At 35.4% G+C, this 25913-nt stretch overlaps 1 protein-coding gene across 1 annotated transcript; it reads left to right on the top strand.

Annotated features, from left to right (window-relative positions):
* Positions 1-268: 268 nt before the first annotated feature.
* On the top strand, positions 269-25913 carry septin8a (septin 8a). The gene is made up of 10 exons (XM_073823875.1): positions 269-391; positions 4743-4857; positions 4950-5145; positions 6292-6478; positions 11877-12038; positions 14093-14189; positions 17376-17544; positions 17903-18035; positions 22369-22538; positions 25195-25913. The coding sequence occupies exons 1-10, from the start codon at positions 362-364 to the stop codon at positions 25196-25198; spliced, it is 1263 nt and encodes a 420-aa protein (XP_073679976.1). The 5' UTR covers positions 269-361; the 3' UTR covers positions 25199-25913.

Raw genomic sequence — 25913 nt, 5'->3', positions numbered from 1 at the left:
TAAGCTTCTGTGAAATTACGAATGCTACTATGGCAAAATATTGCCTCATGAATATTAATTACGTCGTCCCAACCTCGTCTCAACCGTTCACGCGTCACCTAATTAATATCCAAGTATCAGCGCTAAAGCGTTGAAAACCAAACGGCTGTGGGCGTGCTAGAATTCCACAGTTCCGCCTTTCATCCAATCACATCAGAACGTCACATTGCGTCATTTAAATTCATAAGCACGGTCTTTACCATAGTAAGATTTGTAAATTCTCCATCCCAACCACAGTGTGTGTGTGTCAGCGGACGGTGAGAGAGACGAAGGCAGGCAGGCAGCTCCCTTTCGCCTTAACTGAACACATACATTCCTCATCATGGCGGCCACGGATGTAGACATATTTTCTGTAAGTAACGTTAGCCTTTTCAGTCAGTTCTTACTTCCAAAGACCGTTTTCACACAGATGTACACAGTCTTTGCAGGTTTTCTGTAATGAATTGGGACTAGCACGAACGCTACTCTAGCTTAGCCCAACGGACGCTTAACATTACATTGAGCAGTAGTGCAATCTAACGCTTTATTATGTGTGTATGTTTACAACAGATGTGTTATCTGTCTTAGTAAGATCATTCTAGCCATATACATTGTTTTCTCAGTCTCTTCAATGTTACTTGTTATCATCTCTTCATTTACGTTGAAGGCTGATACAACCTACAGTACAGATGGTGTTTTACTATTGGAGTATTACAGTAGTATTCAAGACTGCGGCACATGATTGCTTTTGAAAGACAACATGTTCACTCATAGCGCTTTGTTTACATCTTTACTGCTTCTAAATCCAATTTGAACCATCACTGCAACACTAAACAGCCTTCTTCATTCTCAGCACAGCTGGTAAAGTTTGGGGCCAACGTGTGGCCCTTCAGTTTAGGACCACAGATAAAGCAACAAAAAGAGAGGATAAGGTGGGGGGCTGCTGATATCTGATGGAATCATTGGAATAGTTGAGAAGGTTAAGAATATTACATGAGCACAGTAAGAATTGAGACCGAAGAAACAGGGCGCTTTTGAAAAGCCCATTGTTTTGGTTGCTGGTAATCTGGTGTCCCCAGCAGGCTTCTTAACTTCTTTGATCTTTCTTAATGTCCTTAAACGAGACTTCCTTGGTCAACAAGCTTCACCAGAAAAACCATGCTGGCTAATCATACCTTTGAAGCCTCTAGAGGAGTTAAAACAGATTTATAAACTTTGTGTTTTGAGTGACATTAACAGATGTGCTTTTATTACGGATCCATCACTACTCTTAATTTTGAGGAAGCCCGTTGGATTTGAGGGCAGCTAGTTTGGCTGGATAATAGTTATTTTGTGTGCTATGAAAGTGAAACATGGTGTATTGGCTTAAAAGACTCTGAAGTTTGAATACAAGCATTGTTTAAACAATACGTTGAGCCTTTGGCTGAATGAAATGCAAGTGTGCTTTCACAGTCAATGCCATTTGATTACAGGGTTTGTGTGGTTTTAGGCGCCATATTGATTATCTGCATTGAGCTGTGAAGGGTCAATTCTAATTCTAATTACATAATGGCCAAAAAAAAAGCTTTAAGGGAGAGTTCACACAAATATTAAAATTTGTAATCATTTCCAAGCCCTCATATATTAGTTAATAATGACATTTTGGAGGAGCTGTCTCTTTGATCTCAAATAATCTTTTTACAGTGCTGTCTTTTTATTGAAAGATGCTATGGTTTGGAACAAGACAGTCCTGTTTAACGTTAATTTCATGTATTGTATCATACTCTAGTTTCAGGGCAGGGCTGATGCTACTGTTATGTAAAGCTGTATGCGTTTTGCGATGAGTCAACATCCTGTTCGTGCTTAGATGCCACTGACATTAATAAACACCAACATCACATGGATGCAAGACCCTATTTGGCACAAACACGAAGGCTTTAAGGGTGTGCATGTGTTAGTACTGTAATAAAAGTGTATTAAATACAAAACTTACACTTCACACATGCAACTACACAGTCAGCTGTGCATATGCATGTAGATGCTTGAAAATCTCTTATAGAAAAAGCAGATAAAACCCAGTCTGCTTTTTGTTTGGGGCAGATGCCATACTGCGACCAAATCTAGACCATCTGCATTCTTCTCCACGTCAGCCCCTCCTTTGTCCATATCAGATGGGATGCCAGTGAAATTTCCGATGAGGGCTGTCGTGTCATTTTACTGAAGCAAGCACATATTCAGGTGTATGTAGGGGGTGAGAGAATGGAGCCGTCCCAATTTGGCTCTTCTCCACTGTCATTCTGAGTACCCATCTGCCTTGAACAATCTGTGTTGTCCTAGACTCCGTTATAGATTGTCTACGGATAAGTTTTAAATCCTCATCTTATTAGACACTGGTCAAAATGATGGAAAATCATTTTACACATCTCTTTTAATTTTTGTAACTGTTTTGAATCTTAAAAATGGAACCAGTGCATGATTCATAATCTCTCGTTTAAGAAAGAGCGCAAGTCGGTGATGTTTAGAGTGATTGTTTTTTAAGTGTTTTTGGATGGGGGCGAATCTTTCGCAAAGCAACGCATGGAATGTTCCCCGATTCGCACACAGCTCTCAGTGTTCTGTCAGTATGCATGAATCAGGCTCGTCACTGTGAGGGCGGGTTGAGAAAATATTGTTGTGTGGCCCAAACGCTGCTCCATTTCCTCTTGATCTGCTGCCCCCCGAGGGGAAATGTTTCCCCTGCGGCGGGGGCATTTGCTATCTATCAGCCCCTATATGGGCATTGTTTGAGCCTTCCCAAGTTTTTTTTTCCCCTTTTCCCTCTAGACTGCCTGTTTTCCAAAAATGCTTTCAGCCATTTCCCCTTTACCTCCGCATGCTGGAGCTCCCCTTCAGTGCCTCAGCTTTAAATGACACAGGGGTCAGTGGCGTTTTTTCAGCCAGGATTCCTTTTGTGCTCGATGTTACGCCAGCAGAACTGCCGCCTCCCTCAGTAGCGCGCTCGGTGATCGTCTCAGTGACATCATTCACCAAATATGCGCCTGCATTGGGAAAGAAGACGAAGCCAGACGAGGGAGGAGTGCATTGATTTCACAGTTTCGGGGCACTCATTAGTGTGATTGAAAGCCTTTGTTTTGTTCTGAATTATTGGATTTTAATTTGAGGAAAAGCTTTGAATGACCCAGATTGGTTTAAAGTCGGCATGAAATGCATGGAATTTCATCGCTACTTTCTATATGCTTGTTATAGATTCTTTCATGCATGCTTAACTTTTTTAATGTCCACATGAAATCAAAATTGAGATTTTTTGGCTTTTAGTATTCTATGTTGGTCTTAAGGTTATCTTTAAGCCAATGTGCTGTGCTCCAGAACAGTTCACATTTAGAAAATATAAGCATTCAAAACATACAATCTCTAACTTTTGATGACATTATCCTACACTTCAGCTTCTCATCAAACTTTGTCCAATCAAATGCTCTCTAGAATCCGAAGTGTCTTACTCCCTACACTATAAATAGACGCTGAAGCTGTGGCTGAAATTGGTCTCTTTTTCGCAGAATTAGTATTTTCTGTATGGTGAATGACACGTAGTGCACTATATAGGGGATAGGGAACGATTCAGACAGTCACTTCACTGGATCTTTAAAACAGATTAAATTTATAATCTCTCAACCTTTTCAGTTAAATGACAGATTTCTCTTTGATGAACGTATGCTTGACTTCTCTAATCATTTAGTCTTCTTTAATTCTACCTATTTCTATATATTGACTATTGTCAATTCAAACTGCTTTTGTAGATGGAAATTGTGAAGTAAAAAATGGATGCATATTGGCTTCAAATCTGTATGTTAAATTAGTTAAATTAGACCGATATGTTTTTCAAGGCTGATACCGATTATTACAGATCAGGTAGGCTGATAATTGATATTTTTAACCAATATATATGTCTGGTGTAAAAAAAAAAAAAAAAGTCAAAATTAAGAATAACAAGGCCTCTGACAAAAAAACTTTCTTTAATTGCTTTTAATTTAGTTTATCTGTAAATCGGTTTTGAAAATGACCGATACCATAAACCATAACCATAAAAATTGCTTAATATCGGCACAGATAATTGGTTGAACACTAGTTATAATGTAAACAGAATTTTATATATATATATATATATATATATATATATATTTTTTTTTTTTTTTTAAATATTGCTGATATTAAACACCTGTGCAGCTTGGCCTCTTTGTAAACGAAAATACCATTGAGAGTAAATTAAATGTCATGCTTTGAGTCAAATAAAACAGTAGTTTTAAAACCTGGAAATTGTTTTTTTGCTGGTTTCATCTAGATGAAAAAGAAGTGGCTTAATGAGCCAAATACCTATAATAACACAAAGTGGTATCAAATGTAAGTCAATCGATGTGAGTTTTTCAGTGGCTAAAATAAAGCCTTTGTGTAATGTGATATCAGCTAACATTATTTCCTCTATCAATTGAACACGTACATCCATGGCATCATAAAAATGTTTTCTGAATGGTAGCATAAGACAAAATGTGCATTATTCGTTGACAAGGATATTGGAAGTGACAAAGGAGAAGTAACACTTTTTTTTGTCCCAGCAAGAACAGTCAGGGCCGAGCTTAATGGCCCAATTGTTGCTGATTTATTGTCTTGACCAGTACTCTAAGCTTTTTTGTTTCCTTTTATGTGAGCCTCATTTTCATTCCTCAAGGACGAAATCTCTGATTCCTTCACAGAATGAAGAAAAGCGTAACCTCAGCCTTGGCGGTCATGTTGGCTTTGACAGTCTGCCCGATCAGCTGGTCAGTAAATCGGTGACTCAGGGTTTCTGCTTCAACATCCTCTGTGTGGGTAAGCAACTATTAACAGCCCATTAAACTCAACACTAGCTCAATGTCTGATCTTGTAGTAGACATGCTAATCAGTCATTCTCTTAACCTTAGGTGAGACGGGCATTGGCAAGTCGACATTAATGAACACCCTTTTTAACACCATGTTTGAAAATGAGGAGGCCAGCCATTACCAAAACGGTGTCTACCTGCGGCCCAGAACGTATGACTTGCAAGAGAGCAACGTTCATCTAAAACTGACTATCGTCGACACGGTGGGCTTTGGGGACCAGATCAACAAAGAAGAAAGGTACAAAAACTGCTTACTGCTTAGACCAACATTGTTTTTGGAAGGTTGCACTAAGAAACCGCAGATGTAGATACAAATAAATCTGCTAGATCAGCCCACAGGCTTTGGTTAATCACCTAACCTGTTAATAAAAACATTTGCTATGATAGAAAGCAGATCCTCACATGCGCTCATTCTGAAAACTCAGATAAATCTGATTTAAGACAATGCAAATGAGATGCAAAGTTCTTATAATATTCAATTTAACCCTGTCTTTAAAAAGAATTTCTTGACAAAGTGGCTTCTTTCACTGACTGTTTGGTGAGAGGAAAAAAATAAACATTGACTGCTAGAATGTGCCTTCTGACCCTCTGAATGTTGGCTGTAAAGATGGACAGACAGACAGACAGACAGACAGAGAGACTTATTGCCTGTTTAAAGTAGTTAGGAATGGTTCCAGACATTGCATCTTTTGAGAAAAATGCATCCAGAATAAGACAGTGCAGCCTCTGAAAGCTTACAAGCAATGAATGCATGGAAATCTGCCCAAGAAGTCAAGGGAGAAGGTCAGGCAGTGTAAACATGGTGCGGTCAAGACTCTAAACAGCTGTGTCTCTCTTGTTCTCACACAAATGTTTTGATTTTATTAGAGGAGATGTTGATTATATAAAATTGTCTTGCATATGTGACCCTGGACCCCAAAACCAGTCATAATGGTTAACTTTTTTTAATTTGAGGTTTATACATAATTTGAAAGCTGAATAAATAAGCTTGTTGGGATAGAACGTTATTTGGCTGAGACATAACTATTTGAAAATCTGGAAATTTGAGAATGCAAAAAAAAAAAAAAAAATCTAAATATTAAGAAAATCACCTTTAGAGTTGTCCAAATTTAGTTCTTGGCAATGCATATTACTAATCAAAAGTTAAGTTTTAATATACTTATGGTAGGAAATTTACAAAATATTTTCATGGAACATGATCTTTACTTAATGTCCTATTGATTTTTGGCTTTAAAGAGAAATTGATCATTTTAACCCATACAATGTATTTTTGGCTAGTGCTACAAATTTACCTCGTGCTACTAAGACTGGTTTTGTGATCCTGGGTCATATATTGATGCATATTGCAATCACTGATTTCTTGAAATGTGTCTGTTTTTCTCAGCTATAAACCCATTGTGGACTATATCGACACACAGTTTGAAAACTACCTGCAGGAAGAGCTGAAAATAAAGCGTTCTCTATTCAATTACCATGACACCAGAATCCACATCTGCCTCTACTTCATCGCTCCTACGGGACACTCGCTCAAGTCCTTGGATTTAGTCACCATGAAGAAGTTGGACAGCAAGGTAAGAGCACATCACTGTGGGTTAAGAGTCTGTTGGCCAATTAGTTTTTAAAAGGTTTATTATGAAGATTTGTTTTATATCACTGCAGCACAATATTCTCTTTATGTGTGTGGTTTTCAGCCAGTGCTTATAAATGTCAAATTGTGCATTATACGACTGTTTCAAAAGCAAAATATTGTGTATTATCAAAATCTTGAATCTTCTAAAATAATATAAAAAACTGAATATTTAATATTTTTTAATATATTATAAAGAAGCTCAAGACAGTACAACATCATCAACTAGGGATATAATGATATTATCAATATCGTGGTCTCGATATTATCGTGGTCACATGATGATATGAAACGATAGGTCTTCCGGGCAAAAAGTGTAGTTTTTAAATATATTTAAACTAGGGCCGGGACTTTAACGCGTTAATTTAGATTAATTAATTACACAAAAATAACGCGTTAAAATTTTTTAACGTATTTTAATCGCACTTAGTTTTGCACCGCGGAACGTTTCTCACTGGATGAGATTCCGCGGACCGATTATACTGGAGCACCAACAAGCGTTCAGACAAACTTTGTCCGTCCTAAATAGTATTGTATGTCCCAAATCGTAGTATGTTTAAAAAAGTATGGTCTACTACTTAACGACCAATGCACACTCTTAACGGCTAATATTGCCCGCAACACACTGCGCCGTGAACGAGGATTCGATTAGAACTACAAACACGCATAAAAAGTGTTAAAAAACTACAAACATGGAGGATATACGCGACCAACGGACAGGTAGAGAAAGGGGTTTGAGTGATAAATAATCAGTGTGTAACCTGATAAAAACTATTTTTTAAATGTTATCCGCGTTATATTCCATGTGCAGCAACATTTATAATGATGTTTGGTCATTAACGTTTAAATGCATAATTAAGCAAACACAAGAGCAGAGTTCTCGGCATGAAAGACACTTAATGGCAATATTCCACTGGTCTGTTGGACTTGGTTGAACAAAAATAAACAATATTTTGTAGCTTAAGCTTATGTATTCAGTCGTTATTCAATGGTATACTAAAAATCCATGTAAAAATCTTAATTCTCACTGTTCTCAGGTCAAATATTTATATGCGATTAAAATGCGATTAATTTCGATTAATTAATTACAAAGCCTCTAATTAATTAGATTAAATTTTTTAATCGAGTCCCGGCCCTAATTTAAACTTCTTAAACATAATTAACATAAAAGGTCTTTAAAGTTGTGTTTGGACCATTATTTTTTTGCCACAGTATCTGTCAAACAAACTAAAACTGAAAGCACAATATGGCTTAATCCCTTCATCAAGTTTTTTCGCTGGGCCCTAACTTTGTTTGATCAGCTTGTGATCCGGTGTTTTCCGCGCCTCAGAACGGCTCAGTTCACAACGAATGCTGTGAACTCTTTATTGCATGTACTGTGAGTTTAGCGCGCATTTGGGAATGCTATGGCCACCAGTCATGCTTTATTTTCGCTGAAGATGATTGCATTTCACTGTTAAAAAAGTTGAAGTTTTCTGTCGAAATAAAAGCTTTACTGCCATTTCCGTCAAAATAAAAGCTTAAAAGTATAGCATAGCGCTTTAAATGGGTAACGTTACTGCAGTCCAAGTTAAAAAAAGATCTCTTTCAAGTGTAGAAGTGTTGTAATTTTCATACTATAGTGTAAAGCAAAAATAATATACCCATGAAATATTCATTTTCATTTATTTTACAGTGCATTTGTTTTACAATACATGGCTATTACTGTCATAGGAATAACAATAATATAAAATAATTGTTGTTATTATTATATTCTAATTTGTTTGGCTTCCTGAAACACCAATGTGAATGTAATTTAGACTGAGACAGTATATCACAAATAAAAAGAGGGTTGAGTCCCCTTTAAAGTTCAGGTACAAGTCAATTCACAGTTTTTTTTCTTAGTTAAGAACATGCATTGCAGCTCTTAATTTTAATCTCCCAAAGTGCATTAGATAGACTATATTAACTTTAAAACGAACTTCATATCGTGATATTATTGTTATTGTGAGCTTTTCTTGATTAAGAAAATACTAGATGCATTACTTTCTTATGCCAAAAAACACTTTAAAACACTTTAAAAACATTGATAATTCCAAATTATGGTTCCCTTTGACAGATATAAGAAATTAGTAAAATATAAAAAGTTTAAAGTGTGTGTAAAATTTTTACATTTAATTTTTAACTTACAGACTTGAAATCTCGGTAACACTTTAGTTAAGATACCAATTCTCAATATGAACTAGTTGCTTATTTGCATGCATATTACTAGCATATTGGCTGTTTATTAGAAGGCCTACTTATAAAGCAGATATTAATGCCTTATTCTGCATGAGCATATTTTGGATCCCTTAATCCAACCCATACCTAAACTAAACTACCTTACTAACTATTAATAAGCAGCAAATTAAGAGTTTATTAAGGAAAAAGGTGGGAGTTATAGTGAGAATTGACCCTTTGCAAACCATCATGGCACCGAATCTGCCATTTTGTCAGACAAAACTAAATCAAGAAGGAGAGTAGATTAACTTCAGTGAACTTAAACTTGAAAAATTGTGTATTGACGTCTTTCCACAGTTGAAATAAAATATGTTCTGATGTTCATTCATGTTTATTTCGTGCTTTAAATAAATAAGACAATTGTTCACGTTGATTGATCTAATAAGCAATGCAGTGATCTTTCATGACCCATTAAAGAGCCACAAAATTGTATTTCTTGTTTTAATTTTTTAAATGACATCATTTTAAAGCTGAGACCTTGTTTCGTACAAGAAGTAACCTGCTCTGTCTTGTCTGTTGGCGTGTTGTCAGTTTCCTCTTTGTTCCGCTATGTATTTTTCACTTCGTGAGAACATTATGTGTAGTGTGAGACATTAACTAAGAAGGCCAGGTTTTGCAAAGGGTCAACTGGTCCCCAAACTAAAGTGTGACTGAAAGCTCAATACACTAAAGAAAGAATTTCAGTGGTACCCAGATATTGATATAAAACTGTAAAAATTATATAATATATGCCGAGTCTTTACTAGTAATAAACATAATCCTCATTAATATTACAGTAATATAACATTCAAATTGGCTAAGTCACAAAAAAACAACAGTGTGAATGGAAAACATTAAATTGTTAATATTACACAGATCAAATATTTTAATATTTAGAAATTGCATATGATATTCAAATTCCTTTTGCTGCTAAAACCATGAATGGCCATCTGTGCAATCATTTTTGTGAGTGTACGGGAGGTCAGTGTTGCTGTACTGATGAGTGTATTGATAATCCTTAAATATGTGGAAATGTAGGACAGTGGGCAGGGCCTTCTCTCTATCCAGTGGAAACACAGCCGATCAATTTTTCATTTTATTTATTAGAGAGTAATAGCGTGAACGAGAGCAGAGCTCGGGGTTTCTGTTTTTTTAGGAGATGCACAGATGGTTGGTAATGATGTGGCCCCAGGGCCCCATGAACACACATACACATTAAGCCTGGGAATGCTTCGTTTTTCTCTCTGCCATTTAGATGTCACATGATCAAGCAAATTTGTACTGCAAATTAGTGTTGATTTATTACGCAGAACTTTGAGTTTTAATCGCAGTAAGACAGTTAAAGGACAAGTTCACTTCCAGAACAAAAATGTACAGATAATGTACTCACCCCCTTGTCATCCAAGATGTTCATGTCTTTCTTTCTTCAGTCATAAAGAAATAGTGTTTTGAGGAAAACGTTTCAGGATTTCTCTCCATATGGTGCCCCCGAGTTTGAACTTCCAAAATGCGGTTTAAACGCAGCTTCAAAGGGCTCTAAACAATCCCAGTTGAGAAAGAAAAGTCATATCTAGTGAAACAATCAGTTATTTTCTAAAAAAATAAAATTTATATGGTTTTTAACCTTAAATGCTCATCTTGTCTAGCTCTGCGTGCAGTTAGGGAATGTCAAAAAATTCCCATCTCATTTTCTTCAACTTTAAAATCATCCTGCATCGCTGTTTTACCTTTTTTTTTTTTTTATATATATAAATGGCGTTTGGTCTTCTTTGCTTGCTTACTTTGTAAACACTGGATTGCTACTTCTACAGCGATGTAGGATGATTTTGAAGTTGGAGGAGAAGATGAGTTGGGAGTTTTTCGACATACCCTAACTGTCTTGAACCGGAATACACAGAGTTCACGCAGAGCTAGACAAGACAAGCATTTGAGGTTAAAAAGTATATAATTGGTCAATTATTTTTGAAAATAACCGTTCGTTTCACTAGATGAGACCCTTCTTTCTCGGCTGGGATAGTTTAGAGCCCTTTGAAGCTGCATTAAAAACTGCATTTTGAAAGTTCAAACACAAGGCACCATAGAAGTCCACTATATGGAGAGAAATCCTGAAATGTTCTCCTCAAAAAACATAATTTCTTTACGACTGAAGAAAGAAAGACATGAACATCTTGGATGACAAGGGGGAGAGTACATTATCTGTAAATCTATGTTTTGGTAGTTAACTAATCCTTTAAAGCAACATTAAAGAGTTTTTTTTACCTTAAAATAATGTTTCCGAACTCGTGTCAGTGGTTCATCAACTCATAACAGGGTGAAACGGCACTTTCATATTCGCTTTGTGACCCTCTATCTGCCATAACAGCACTATGTAAGTTTGGGTCATCGGGTAGCGGTTTTGTAGTTCAAATGAGACTACAAATGCGACTTGGTTTATGGAAGAAAAAAAAATAGCAAACAATGTCATTATTATGTTTTATTTCGTTTTCATTCTTTCATAAAGTCATGCAACATACTCTACCTTGTCACTGGACATCGTTATTTCCTAAGCCAGTCCTGGATAGCCTCCAAAGAAATAACGTGCATGTGACACAATGGTAGGCTAAATTATTTACGACAGCGGTAATGGACAATTCCGCTTCCAACCTGTAGAGGGAGCGAAGTTCTTTAGTGTTGCTATAAGCCAGCTCTGACCCACCTCAAACAATGACTTTAATTGTATGGACAAAAAGCAGACACATTTTTCAACATCTTTCATAATGTTCCACAGAAGAAAGACAATTATGTTTAGAACAACGTGACGTTTTTCATATTTTATCACAATTTTCATTAGAATTACCATCAGATTGTCTCACATCAGAAGAAAGAAGTTGTCTTTGTTTTTTAAATCGTCTGTTAGTTCATTTAAGAGTCTTAGTGTAAGACATGTAGCCTGATTTATTACTGGTGTCTCTTTTAGCACAAGATCTTTAATTGCATGTTTTATTCCAGCCCAGCTCATCTATAATCTAACTGTAAGCTTGCCAGAGACATGGAGCTAGAACAGAGACACATTATGTGAAATGTATTTTATTTGAGTGTTTTTTTTTTTTTCTTTTTTCTTTTAGGTGAACATAATCCCTATTATCGCTAAAGCTGACACGATTTCCAAGAGCGAGCTACACAAGTTCAAGATCAAAATTATGAGCGAGCTGGTTAGCAACGGTGTTCAGATCTACCAGTTTCCCACAGACGATGAAGCCGTGACAGAAATCAACTCCTCTATGAACGTGAGTCTTATAATAGACGTAAACCACATAAAGACACAAAGTTTAATTTGGTTGCAGATGTGAATGTGTATTTCATTGCTATTTATTTACTTATATTTAGTAAAAATAAGTGATATCCACTGTTTTACTACTCAACTAGGGTAAACATACCTATTAAGCACACTTTAATTTTTGAGCTCCAATTATAAAAAGAAAAAATAAAGTATTATCTTACTTGATGTCTTAACCAATAGATGTGTTTGTTACTACATACCTCCTGTAATTTCAAGTCATTCAGTCTTTCATTTTGCTGTATTATCACCAAATATTTAGTGATAATATAGCAAAATGAAAGACTGAATCCAATATTTGGTGATAATATAGCATGTGAGATTTATAAGCAATTGTTTGGAGTCCGGTCATATTTGACCAGAAACACCAAAAGTGTGACTTTTCGCAATTTTGTATAAAATAAAAGCATTTAAAAGCAAACTTTCTGATTAAACATTAAAGCACACTAGTGTGAGAAATAGTGCAATTTTTAGAATTTTTTGTTTAATATTCTGAAAATTATTTATAAAAAATAATTTTTTTCACTCAAAAAAGAGGTAGCTACTTTTGGAAAAATGAGGCCGACGATTAATCAGATGCAAATAGAAACACGAAACTAGTCCTAAATGAAAGAAAACAAGTTGACAAATAGATTGAATCCAATATTTGGTGATAATATAGCATAATGAGAGATTTATAAGCAATTGTTTGGGGTCCGGTCATTTTTGACCAGGAACACCACAAGTGTGACTTTTTGCAATTTCGTACAAAATAAAAGCATTTAAAAGCAAACTTCCTGATTAAACATTAAAGCACACTAGTGTGAGAAACAGTGCAATTTTTCATAATTTTTTGTTTAATATTGTGAAAATTATTCATAAAAATATATTTTTACTTAAAAAAAAAAAAAAAAAAAAAAGGGTACCTACTTTCGGATAAATGAGGCCTACGATTAATCAGATGCAAATAGAAACACAAAACCAGTTCTAAATGAAAGAAAACAAGTTGACAAATAGATTATCACCAAATATTGGATTCAATGTAGCATAATGAGAGATTTATAAGCAATTGTTTGGAGTCCGGTCATTTTTGACCCGGAACACCACAAGTGTGACTTTTTGCAATTTTGTACAAAATAAAAGCATTTAAAAGCAAACTTCCTGATTAAACGCTCAATCACACTAGTGTGATACAGTGCATTTTTTTGTTTAATATTGTGAAAATTATTCATAAATTATTTTTCACTCAAAAAACGAGATACTTCCACTCAGATAAATGAGGCCTACGATTAATCAGATGCAAATAGAAACACAAAACCAGTCCTAAATGAAAGAAAACACGTTGATAAAAAGATTAAATCCAATATTTGGTGATAATGTAGCATAATGAGAGATTTATAAGCAGTTGTTTGGAGTCCGGTCATTTTTGACCCGGAACACCACAAGTGTGACTTTTTGCAATTTTGTACAAAATAAAAGCCTTTAAAAGCAAATTTCCTGATTGAAAATTAAATCACACTAGTGTGAGAAACAGTGCATTTTTTTTTGTTTAATATTGTGAAAATTATTCATAAATTGAATAATTGAAAAACTGAGGTGCCTACTCTGAGATAAATGAGGTCTACGATTAATCAGATGCAAATAGAAACACAAAACCAGTCCTAAATGAAAGAAAACCAGACAAAAAGATTGAATCCAATATTAGGTGATAATATCGCATAATAAGAGATTTATAAGCAGTTGTTTGGAGTCAAAGGTGTGACAGGAATCCGAACACAACCAGAGGGTTAAGCACAGCCAGACTTTTTGCATTTAATTATGTATATCTTAATTGAAATGCTTTTGTCATTTGAAATAAAACTAAATATTATTGTGTGAAAGATTAATGTTTTATTTTAACATAACTTTTTGTGCTGAAACCAATATCTTGTGCACTAAAAATGCCTCAGTGTATATATATATTTTTTTAGCTTAATAGGTACGTTTACCCTTGTACATGACTAATGACTGATCTCTGTGTTCTAGGCCCATCTTCCCTTTGCTGTGGTGGGCAGTGTTGAGGAGGTGAAGGTGGGGAATAAGACAGTGAGGGCCAGGCAGTATCCATGGGGAGTCGTTCAAGGTAAGCTGGAGCGGAAATGTCACATTCTCAGTAACATTCTTGTGGTTTGGTTGATTTTAGCTGAGCTGTAATGGATGAGCATTACTTTGTCACTGGAGAATATCATGCTCGAGGGTCTGGAGTATGTCAGCCTCACTGGGACTTTCATTTGAACCCTGCTCGTCTCCCTGCGGATGCCGGTTGAGGGGTATTTTTACAATGCCTTTCATGTGAAAACAATCCCATCAATCAAAGCGGCGATAAATGCCACTCTAGACGGGAGCTAATTACTGTGTTTTCTCAGATGTGAGAGAGAGAGAGCTCTGCCACAGATAAGGTCACGTCATTAGTCATGTTTTTCAGTTTAATTTGTCCTCCAGCTTAAGTAGAGACTCGTGCTGCATGAAAGAGATGCTCAGTGTAGAGCAGCTCATGTGGAACAGCAGTTGACTTTGTGACTCTTACTTTTCCTGCGTTAATTAAAATGCAGTCTACTGTACAGTTTTTCAGTTGAAACAACAGTATATTAGTACTTGCAGATTTACTTGAGTTGTTCTTAGTACAACCAGCAGTGTTCAGTAGGCCTACATACTCATAAGAATGCAGATTATTACAACTTTTTAGGGCTCTCAGTTGATTAAAACTGTTTTGGTATTAAAATTTAATTTAGAATTTTCTGAAATGTGACCCTGGACCACAAAACCAGTCTTAAAGGGATAGTTCACCCAAAAATGAAAATTTGATGTTTATCTGCTTACCCCCAGGGCATCCAAGATGTAGGTGATTTTCGTTAAAAATCTTTGTTTGTGTTTTTCTGAGGAAACAAAGTCACCTACATCTTGGATGCATTGGGGGTAAGCAGATAAACATCAAATTTTCATTTTTGGGTGAACTATCCCTTTAAGTAGCACAGCTATATTTGAAGCAACAGCCAAAAATACATTGTTTGGGTTTAAATGATTGATTTTCTTCTATGCAAAAAACCATTAGGATCATTAAGATCATGTTCCATGAAGATATTTTGTAAATTTTCTACCGTAAATATATTTAAGCTTAATTTTTAATTAGTAATATGCATTGCTAATAACTTCATTTGGACAACATTAAAGGCGATTTTCTCAATATTTAGATTTTTTTTTGCACCCTCAGATTGCGGTTTTTCAAATAGTTGTATCTCAGACAAATATTGTTCTATCCTAATCCTAACAAACCATACATCAGTGGAAAGCGCATTTATTCAGCTTTCATAAATATAAAAATCTCAGGTATTGTAGGTGTATAAATCTCTGTTTCAAAAAAATTACCCTTATGACTGGTTTTGTGGTCCAGGGTCACAAATGTTACTATAAATTGTAAATACTGTTCCAAAATGTTGGGGTCAGCAAGGTTCAGTCTTTTATGTTCACCAATACTGAATTTATAATACAATAAATATTGTGAAATATTATTGCATGTATTATAATTGTATTACAATTTCATATAACTCTTTTCTATTTTTGTCACATGATCTTTCAGAAATCATTTAAAAATGCTTGTTGTATTTTTATTAGTGTTGAAAACAGTTGCTGCTTAATATTTATTTTTAGGATTCTTGGTGAACATAAAGTTCAAAATAAACATAAATGTCTTTATCGTCACTTTTGGTCAATTTAATGTGACCTTTCTGAATCAATTTCTTAATATTAATTAATATAATTAATAATATTAATGTATTTAAAAAATCTTACTGACTCCAGAGTTTTGAACGGATTTGTATATTTTACTTTCCAAATGTGTTGAGTTAAATTAACTGATCAATGAATTAATTTAAGATGGTATGCATGCATGTGTGTGTCTTTTAAAAAAATAAATTCATCAAAACAATACTAATACACACATTACTTATATGTCTACATTCATATGTTTGGTAATTAGCAAAATACTAAAAAGAAAGACAAAGATAATTAAGTTCATTAGGACTTTTGCTCACACACATACTGCAGGTGTACGTTTATACAGTTGAAGTCAAAAGTTTACATACACCTTGCAGAATCTGCAAAATGTTAATTTTAGCAAAATAAGAGGGATCATACAAAATGTATGTTATTTTTCATTTAGTACTGACCTGATTAAGATATTTCAAATGAAAGGTGTTTACATATAGTACACAAGAGAAATTATTTTATAATTTAAAAAAATGACCCTGTTCAAAAGTTTACATACACTTGATTCTTAATACTGTGTTGTTACCTGAATGATCCGCAGGTCTTTTTTTTTTGTTTAGTGATAGTTGTTCATGAGTCTCTTGTTTGTCCTGAACAGTTAAACTGTCTGCTGTTATTCAAAAAAATCCTTCATGTCCCACAGATTCTTGGGTTTTTCAGCATTTTTGTGTATTTGAACCTTTTCCAACAATGACTGTATGATTTTGAGATCCATCTTTTCACACTGAGGACAACTGAGGGACTCATATGCAACTATTACAGGAGGTTCAAACACTCACTGATGCTCCTGAAGGAAAAACAATGCTTTAGGGTCCAGGGGTGGAAACATTTTAAGTTTGAAGATCAGGGTAACTGTAATTTTTGTCTTCTGGGAAACATGTAAGTATCTTCTGTAGCTTCTGAAGGGCAGAACTAAAAGGAAAAGGCAATATAAGAAAAACATACACATCTCCATTCTGTTCAAAAGTTTTCACCCCCGGCTCTTAATGCATTGTTTTTCCTTCTGGAGCATCAGTGAGCGTTTGAACCTTCTGTAATAGTTGCATATGAGTTCCTCAGTTGTCCTCAGTGTGAAAAGATGGATCTCAATCATACAGTCATTGTTGGAAAGGGTTCAAATACACAAAAATGCTAAAAAAAAAAAAACATGTCATTTGTGGGACCTGAAGGGTTTTTCTAAAGAACAACTGTTCAGGACAAACAAGGGATTTATAAACAACTATCACTAAACAAAAAATCAGCTGTGGATCATTCAGGTAATAACACAGTATTAAGAATCAAGCGTATGTTGACTTTTGAACGGGGTCATTTTTATTAATTCAACTATTGTTTTCTCTTGTGGACTATATGCAAACATCTTTTATTTGAAATATCTTATTTAGCTCAGTACTAAAAAAAAATAACATGCATTTTGTATGATCCTCTTATTTTGGTAGATTCTGCAAGGTGTATGTAAACTATTGACTTCAGCTACAGATGGTGATCATGTGCATGTGTGTTACAGTGGAGAATGAGAGTCACTGTGATTTCGTAAAGCTGCGGGAGATGTTGATCAGAGTGAACATGGAGGATCTGCGAGAACAGACTCACGCCAGACACTACGAACTCTACAGGCGCTGTAAACTAGAGGAGATGGGCTTCAAAGACACCGACCCAGACAGCCAGCCTTTCAGGTGGGTTACTGTGCCAATGCAAAGCCCCATTCACTCCAAGCATGCTAACAACAAAGTTGTAAAACTTAATCGAAATGTAGATAAAATGGTTTCGATCACAGCTACAATGATTATGACAGAGAGGTTCACAGCTCCAGTGTTTAAAGCAGCAGATGACAAAACTGCAGCTCATTCTTGTTATAAACAGAACAGGATGCTAATAGTTATATATATATATATATATATATATATATATATATATATATATATATATATATATATATATATATATATATATACATACACACACTTCATATTATATAATGCATGTTTTATTATATAACATGATTTATTTTTTTCCTGTATGACCTTTCTACAGTCTACAAGAGACATATGAAGCAAAAAGAAAGGAGTTTCTTGGAGACCTGCAAAGGAAGGAAGAGGAGATGCGGCAGATGTTTGTAAACAAAGTAAAGGAGACAGAATCTGAGCTGAAGGAGAAGGAGAGAGAGGTTAGTCCTGCCGCATTACGATTTATTTGTATTCTCAAAACAATCACTCTCAGACTCCAACCAGTCAACGTTAAGTACACATGAAAGTTTTTGGGATTTTAGTATGAATATGTTTGCCTTAAGGTTGTCTATAAGTTAGTGTGCTCCAAAACAATGACAAAATTCACATTTAGAAGACATAAGCATTCAAAATTTGCATCACCCTGCACTTTAGCTTTTCAGTTTTAATCGTCAAATGCTCTCTAGAATCTGAAGCATTTTGCCTCCTACACTATGAACAGATGTTGAAGCTGCAGTTAAAATCGGTCACTCATTCATAAAATTGGTGTTTTCTATATAGTGAATAGCACGAAGTACACTATATAGGATTTAGGCCGTGTAAATGTGCTTTCTGTTTGGACAAATGAAGTCTGGTTTATACTTACACAGCTAGTGTAGTGCACCTCTATACTCTATAACAGCATTCAGTGAACTTGCATACTTATAAGGATGCTGTTTTTTTGTTGTTGTGACGGACGAAAGTTTCGGAGGCAGTGTAGAAAACATGATTAACAACATAAGGTTTGAATTTTTTTTTTAATGTGCGGAAATTTCCAATGAAAATTTCAGACGCAGTGTGCAATGACCTTTAGAGTGCAATTCCATAAAAGCACAGATGAGAGGGGAAAATTCTGCATTGACAATGCGCACATTAAAGAACGCAGATGCAATCAGATCATTTCCATAATGACCTGCGCAATCTACCGCCTGCTTTAAGACGTGCTTTTTTGGATGTTAAATAATGGTGCAAATACCAAACGAGTTCAAACGTTGATGTATTTTAATACTCTCCTCCTATTAATTTGGCGTCTGAAAGGCAAACTCCTACAAATGCATATTTAATAAGGTCAGAAAAATCCTTCAGGTCCCACAAATTCTTCTGTGTATTTGAACCCTTTCCAGCAATGAATGTGTGATTTTTAGATTCATCTTTTCACACTGAGGACAACTGAGGGACTCATATGCAACTATTACAGAAGGTTCAAACACTCACTGATGCTCCAGAAGAAAAAAATAATGCATTAAGAGCCTGAAAACTTTTTGAATTCGAAGATCAGGGTAAATTGAACTTAGGTCTTCTGGGAAACATATAAGCATCTTCTGTAGCTTCTGAATAAAATGAGTGTTTTCTATATAGTGAATGGCATGAAGTGCACTATATAGGATTTAGGCCGTGTAAATGTGCTTTCCATTTGGACAAATGAAGTCTAGTTTTGCGTTGTCACACAAAGCCAATAGTACAGAGTGGAGCATATGCACGAGTCATAATATTTTATTAGCCAACCAAACACAGAACTTCCACAATGAAAAAAAAATTCCCAGCAAGTGAACAGCGCCTACTGCAGGAAGTTACATGAATGAGTTTGTGTTATTGGTTTTTACTGGGTGTTCTCAGGGAAGAATCCAGTATTCCACAGTGCCCTGTTATAAAGCAATATAGATGAGATTAGGAGGATAAACGTTTAGACAAACAGCACCAACAAGTAGAAGAGATAACACTGGTGTTATGCACCAACATTACTGACACTTCTCAAACTACACATCCTTAGATGATCACTGTTTTGCTTTAGTAACAGTGTCATATTGAATCTAAGCGGTAGTGTTAGACTGTGGCTGCCAAATAAAGCTATATTGAGCATAACCTTTGGCTGAACTGTCACATAAATGAAACACTATTGGCTGTTTAAAAAAGGGGGTGGAGCTGTTCTATGTCCTGCCTTGTCTTCTTGTTTCACTTGAAATTACATCAATACACTGAATAATGCTGCTTGTTTCAAGGCACGTCAGTGGACCTTTAAATTAAACTAAAGACAAACCACATTTTTTATTTATTTTTTTTTTTCCTCCATCTCATGAACACAGTATTTATTAATACCCACTTACATCCAAATTTGCACCTTATATACCTGTACATAGTAATGGCATACTCTGTATATTGTGTTTTTGCACTTTGTCTTGTGTACTTGTATATTGTTCTTTTTTATAATCTAGGTTTTGTCTTGTCACTGTCACTCTGTTGCACTGTGGAGCTGCTGTCACTAAAACAAATTCCTAGTATGTGTAAACATACCTGGCAATAAAGCTCATTCTGATTCTGATATAGGGTTGCTTTCGTCAACGAAAATTATGACTAAATATCATCGTCAACGAACCTTTATCACGATACGAAACGTAAATGCTGGTCATGTGATGTTGACTATATTTAAATGTATAATACAATATCATTGATGAATAAAAACGAGACTAAATGTGACCCTGGGCCACAAAATCTTAAGTCGCTGGGGTGTATTTGTAGCAATAGCCAAAAATACATTGTATGGGTCAAAATTATTGATTTTTCTTTTATGCCAAAAATCATTAGGAAATTAAGTAAAGATCATGTTCCATGAAGATTTTTTTGTAAAATACCTACTGTAAATATATCAAAATGTAATTTTTGATTAGTAATATGCATTAAGAACTTAATTTGGACAACTTTAAAGGTGATTTTCTCAGTATTTTGATTTTTTTGCACCCTCAGATTCCAGATTTTCAAATAGATGTATCTCGGCCAAATATTGTCCCATCCTAACAAACCATACATCAATAGAAAGCTTATTTATTGAGCTTTTATATGATGCATACACCCCAGTTTTGTAAAATTTAACCTTATGACTGGTTTTGTGGTCCATGGTCACAAATGTGGTTTGCAAAATAAAATCTATGCTAAAATTTCTCTTTATTTTCGTTGACGAAAATGAGACGAAACAAAATGTTATAACGTTAGATTGAAAAAGTTAAGTCTGACACAGACGAAGAGACTGATGGCCGGCCAGCCGGGGGTTATCTTTGAAAGAAAAAGAAGAAACAACACACACATTTTATTTTCAGTAGTGTAGCTTTTCAACACGTTGCACACTAATGACATATTGTGGTCAAAGGTGGAAAAAGATGCTTTTGCATCTCAGATGTCCAAGCGATTTTTGGACCGTTTCATAAAATAAATCAATTTGTGCTACGAAAACCATAAGAAATAATAATCCTTCATTTTGATTGAAAATTAATGTCTTTCCGATAAAATATGAGATTTAAAAAGGGGGAAAACAAGAGGGATTCGAACTGGAAAATGAAACGCACAATTTATCCTCTGCGCTAGTGATGCGCGGGTCGTCTCATAACCCGCGGGCCCCGCGGGTAACCCGCGGGTCGGGTTGGGGCGGGTAAAGAAATTGTCACTTTATTTGCGGGGCGGGTTGGGGCGGGTCATTAAAAAAAAAAAAAAATGTATATTGCGTGCAATTCCCTATAGCCTATATTACATATTTGGGAATATCTATTTTCATATTTTATTAAGTTCTTTAATAAGGTTATCAACACGTCACGTCACGAAAGCGCCAAGCAGCTCCCGCTGCCAGCCACAAGCGCATCAAGCGAACGCTCATTCGGCTCTGCAGGCCTGGTGCTATGCGTATTTAAATCTCCTCGGATGCGCATTATCCTGCATTAGTCAAAATCAAGACAGTCAACCACATCCAGTCATATGTGAATGAATGTAAATATTCGCTAAAAACACACAATAAAGACAGCAATGATACAGTCAGGACCGTGGCGCCGGCTTGCTTTGATGGTGATTGCGCGTGATGCGTGCGCGCCCTAGTCATTTTAAACAGTTCATAATAACGAAAACAATACCTTACAAATAAAAAGAAGCAGATTTTTATGATCAGAACTTCCAAGGATCCAGTAAACGAATGCGTTCAAATAGAAAGTTCAAAACGATATTCATATATAAGCGTATATACCCACTTTTTTTCCGGCACCACTAACGTGACACCACCGATTATCTTGTTATTAATATGATTTGATTTATGGTTCATATCCATAATCTTACAGTATGTTGTTGCCAGTTTAAAGGGCGATGTTTGTGATTGTTTCCAAGCAAAAAAAAAGCTGTATTCATTTGCATTACAATGCATAGTATGTCTATTTAATGGTTGCGGGTGCGGGGCGGGGCGGGTTGTAAAAATAGACACAGTGGTGCGGGGCGGGCTGGGGCGGGCCAAATAATTTCATAATTGCGGGACCCGCGGGTTGAAAAAAACCTCGACCCGCGCATCACTACTCTGCGCCACTGGAGCTGACGATCAACAGCCATCTTTTGTAGTGTTGACTATCCCAACCACACATTGGTGGATGGAGTTAATAGCTAATAGTTAATGGTGTAAATAGCCTCTGCCAACAAGGTGGGCTATTTTATTTGCACTCAGGTTTCTGGCATAACTCTCAGGAATAACACATTTGTGTTTGTGCTCAGTTACATGAGAAGTTCGAGCAGCTGAAGCGCATGCACCAGGAGGAGAAGAGGAAGGTGGAGGAGAAGAGACGGGATCTGGAGGAGGAGATGAACGCCTTCAACAGGAGGAAGGTTGCTGCCGAGACCCTCTCGCTCTCACAGCCCCTCAAGAAGGACAAAGACAAGAAAAAGTGAGTTATCTTTTTTCTCTACACGCAGTGATTTAGCTATTCATACATGTGCCATGACATGAAATCAGCAACTGTTCATATATGTGTATATAAATGGCTAAGTCACACCAATTTGGCCATATTTGGTGTCCGCAAACGCATCCCGTAATATGATTTATTATGTCCATTTGATTGAATAATCTCAAACAAATCAGTGGATAGATGTCAGAGGCCTTGCCTGATATTACTTTCAGTGCATACACAAATTTGCATACTGCACACATATACTTACTTTATAATGTTAAAATAGTTTAGTAGTAGTTTAGTGTTTGAAACGCATTCGTTTAATGCTGCCAAAGACGTCGATCCAAAGTCTTTCTCATTACGTTCATTTTAGACTGCCAGCTTACAACTGGGCAAAATATAATTTCATTTGCTGCAGCACTTTGCCAAGATCCATTGATTTTCAGCTTTGTCAAATGTATTAGGAGTTCAATTCAGGACAGCAGCCAGTTCTGACCTCTTGCAGCTCAAATGAAGCTTATCTAGCGCCATCTAGTGGTTATTGATGGTATCTGTGATTAACATTTACAGAGCATCCATTTTGTGGTTTGTACCTGACATGGATCCGCCCGCTGAAATTTGCTCTTTAATATAGTCGCATGTAATTTATTTACCAGAAAATATGGTATAAGTCACACCTGGTTTAAAACAGGATTTTTGAGAAAAAAGTTACTTTTATTATTACATTTAGGATTAGGTAAAATATTGGTTAATAAAAGAAAATGTTTACATTTTAAACATTAGTTTTCATTTCTGTTGTGTGAGAGGAACTAAAATATATACAGTATAAAACAAACATGACGAAATTAATTATTGTGGCAATCATATATTGTAAACTAGCCTAACAAATTTATATAAAGCAAAATTGAAACGACCCGCGTGTTTAAAAATGTAAACTTATGGGTAACACTTTATTTTAAAGACCAGTTCTCACTATTAACTAGATGTTTATAAGCATGCATATTACTGGCTGTTTATTAATATTTTAAAGCACATATTAATGTCTTATACTGCATGATCATATTTTAGATGATACCTTAATCAGACCCCATATCTAAACTACCTTACTAACTATTAATAAACAGCAAATCAGGAGGTTTATTGAGACAAATGTCATAGTTAATAGTTAATAGTGAGAATTGGCCCTAAACTAAAGTGTCACCAACTTACGTACCTCTTTCATTTGGATAAATTCAAATATGAGTGTTTTACTTGCATGACATTGTTTGTATTATGTGTGTTGCTTTAATATATAAGTTGCAGCTCGTTTCAGATGATCAAAATGTGACTGAATATTCTGAATGTTATTTTCTGTATAAATGTTATAACTCAAGATAAAAAAAAAAGTCAAAACCAAGTTACGGTTGAAGTCAGAAGTTTACACACACCTTTCAGAATCTGCAAAATGTTCATTATTTTACCAAAATAAGACAGAGCATAGAAAATGCATGTTTTTTTAATTCATTACTGACTTGAATAAGATATTTCACATAAATGACTTTACTTATAGTCCACATGAAAAAATAATAGTTGAATTTACAAAAAAATGACCATGTTCAAAAGTTTACACACCCTTGATTGTTAACACTGTGTTGTTATCTGAATGATCCACAGCTGTTTTTTTGTTTAGTGATAGTTGTTCATGAGTCCCTTGTTTGTCCTGAACAGTTAACCTGACTGCTGTTCTTCAGAATAAATCCTTCAGGTCCCTCAAATTCTTTGTTTTTTTTATGCATTTTTGTGTATTTGAACCCTTTCCAACAATGACTGTGTGATTTTGAGATCCATCTTTTCACACTGAGGACAACTGAGGGACTCATATGCAACTATTACAGAAGGTTCAAACACTCACTGATGCTCCAGAAGAAAAAAAACATGCATTAAGAGCTGGGGTTGAAAACTTTTGAACAGAATGAAGATGTGTACATTTTCCCCATTTCCCATTTAGTGCTGCCCTTCAGAGGCTACAAAAGATACTTACATGTTTCCCAGAAGACAAAAGTTAAATTTACCCTGATCTTCAACCCTGGCTCTTAAAGCATTGTTTTTCCTTCTGGAGCATCAGTGAGTGTTTGAAACTTCTGTAATAGTTGCATATGAGTCCCTCAGCTGTCCTCAGTGTGAAAAGATGGATCTCAAAGTCATACAGTCATTGTTGGAAAGGGTTCAAATGCTGAAAAACCAAATAATTTGTGACACCTGAAGGATTTTTCTGAAGAACAGCAGGCAGTTTAACTGTTCAGGACAAACAAGGGACTCATGAACAACTATCACTAAAGAAAAAACACAGCTGTGGATCATTCAGGTAACAACACAGTATTAACAATCAAGTGTATGTAAACTTTTGAACAGGGTTCTTTTATGTGAAATATCTTCTTCAGGTCAGTACTAAATAAAAAATAACATGCATTTTATAAAATCCCTCTTATTTTGCAGATTCTGAATTCATCTGTATATTATACATCCTTAAGTTCCATAAATCACAACATGCTTGTATATTTGTGTTTCTAATACACTTCCATTCATATTAGTTTATTTGCATGTTTCCATTGTCATCTTTAATTTAATTTTATTTTCTGATTCATTTCCCTGTTTTGTCTTTGTTTTCTTTCAGTTAATTTATGAGCACATCGCAGGCCATCCACGGACTTTCCTCTATTAACATTGCAGCGTCAGCTTTTGTTTTTTTGACATGTTCCTCATGACATTGTGTTGAAGGACCAAAGATCCTGATGGGAAGACAGAGAGATGCATTATGGGGACTAAATTTGTTTTTTGTTTTTTCGGGTGGATGGGGGTCATTTTTAATAATCCCCCACCTCCTCTCCCTCCCTCATCAAGCCTATTTTATGTTTTTGGACTGGTTTGTTTCCAAACGCCTGTGTGTTTTGGTTTATGTTTTAATGCACATTTTGTTTTGATACTAACCGTCTGTCCATATGTCTTACAGTCAGGCCAATTTTGTGACGTACGTATTGAGTAGTACATGTTTCCCTTGCCAATGTACAGTAGTATTTAAGATCTGAGCCAAACTCATTAGCACAGCACAGTGGTAAAACTAAAATGATTTTATTATTATATAAGCCTGCATGGGTATGGCTAAATAAAGCAGTCTTAGAGATATTTTTGGTGCTGTTTTTAAAAGTACAATGACAACAGATATGCAAATTATATATTTTTTGTATTTTAGAGCATATAAGGCTGTATGTTGTTTATCATATAAGCCGCACTGTAGCAATAAAGGCCATCTGAACTAAGGTAACTTCATATGCATAAGGGGCAAAGTTGTGGCAACTGATGTTGGAAATAAACACTCCCCCTGATTTCCTTCAA

This window comes from Garra rufa, chromosome 19, assembly GCF_049309525.1.
Source record: "Garra rufa chromosome 19, GarRuf1.0, whole genome shotgun sequence".
Lineage (NCBI taxonomy): Eukaryota > Metazoa > Chordata > Actinopteri > Cypriniformes > Cyprinidae > Garra > Garra rufa.
The sequence above is the reverse complement of the archived record's forward strand: the minus strand, read 5'-3'. Positions and strand labels throughout refer to the sequence as shown.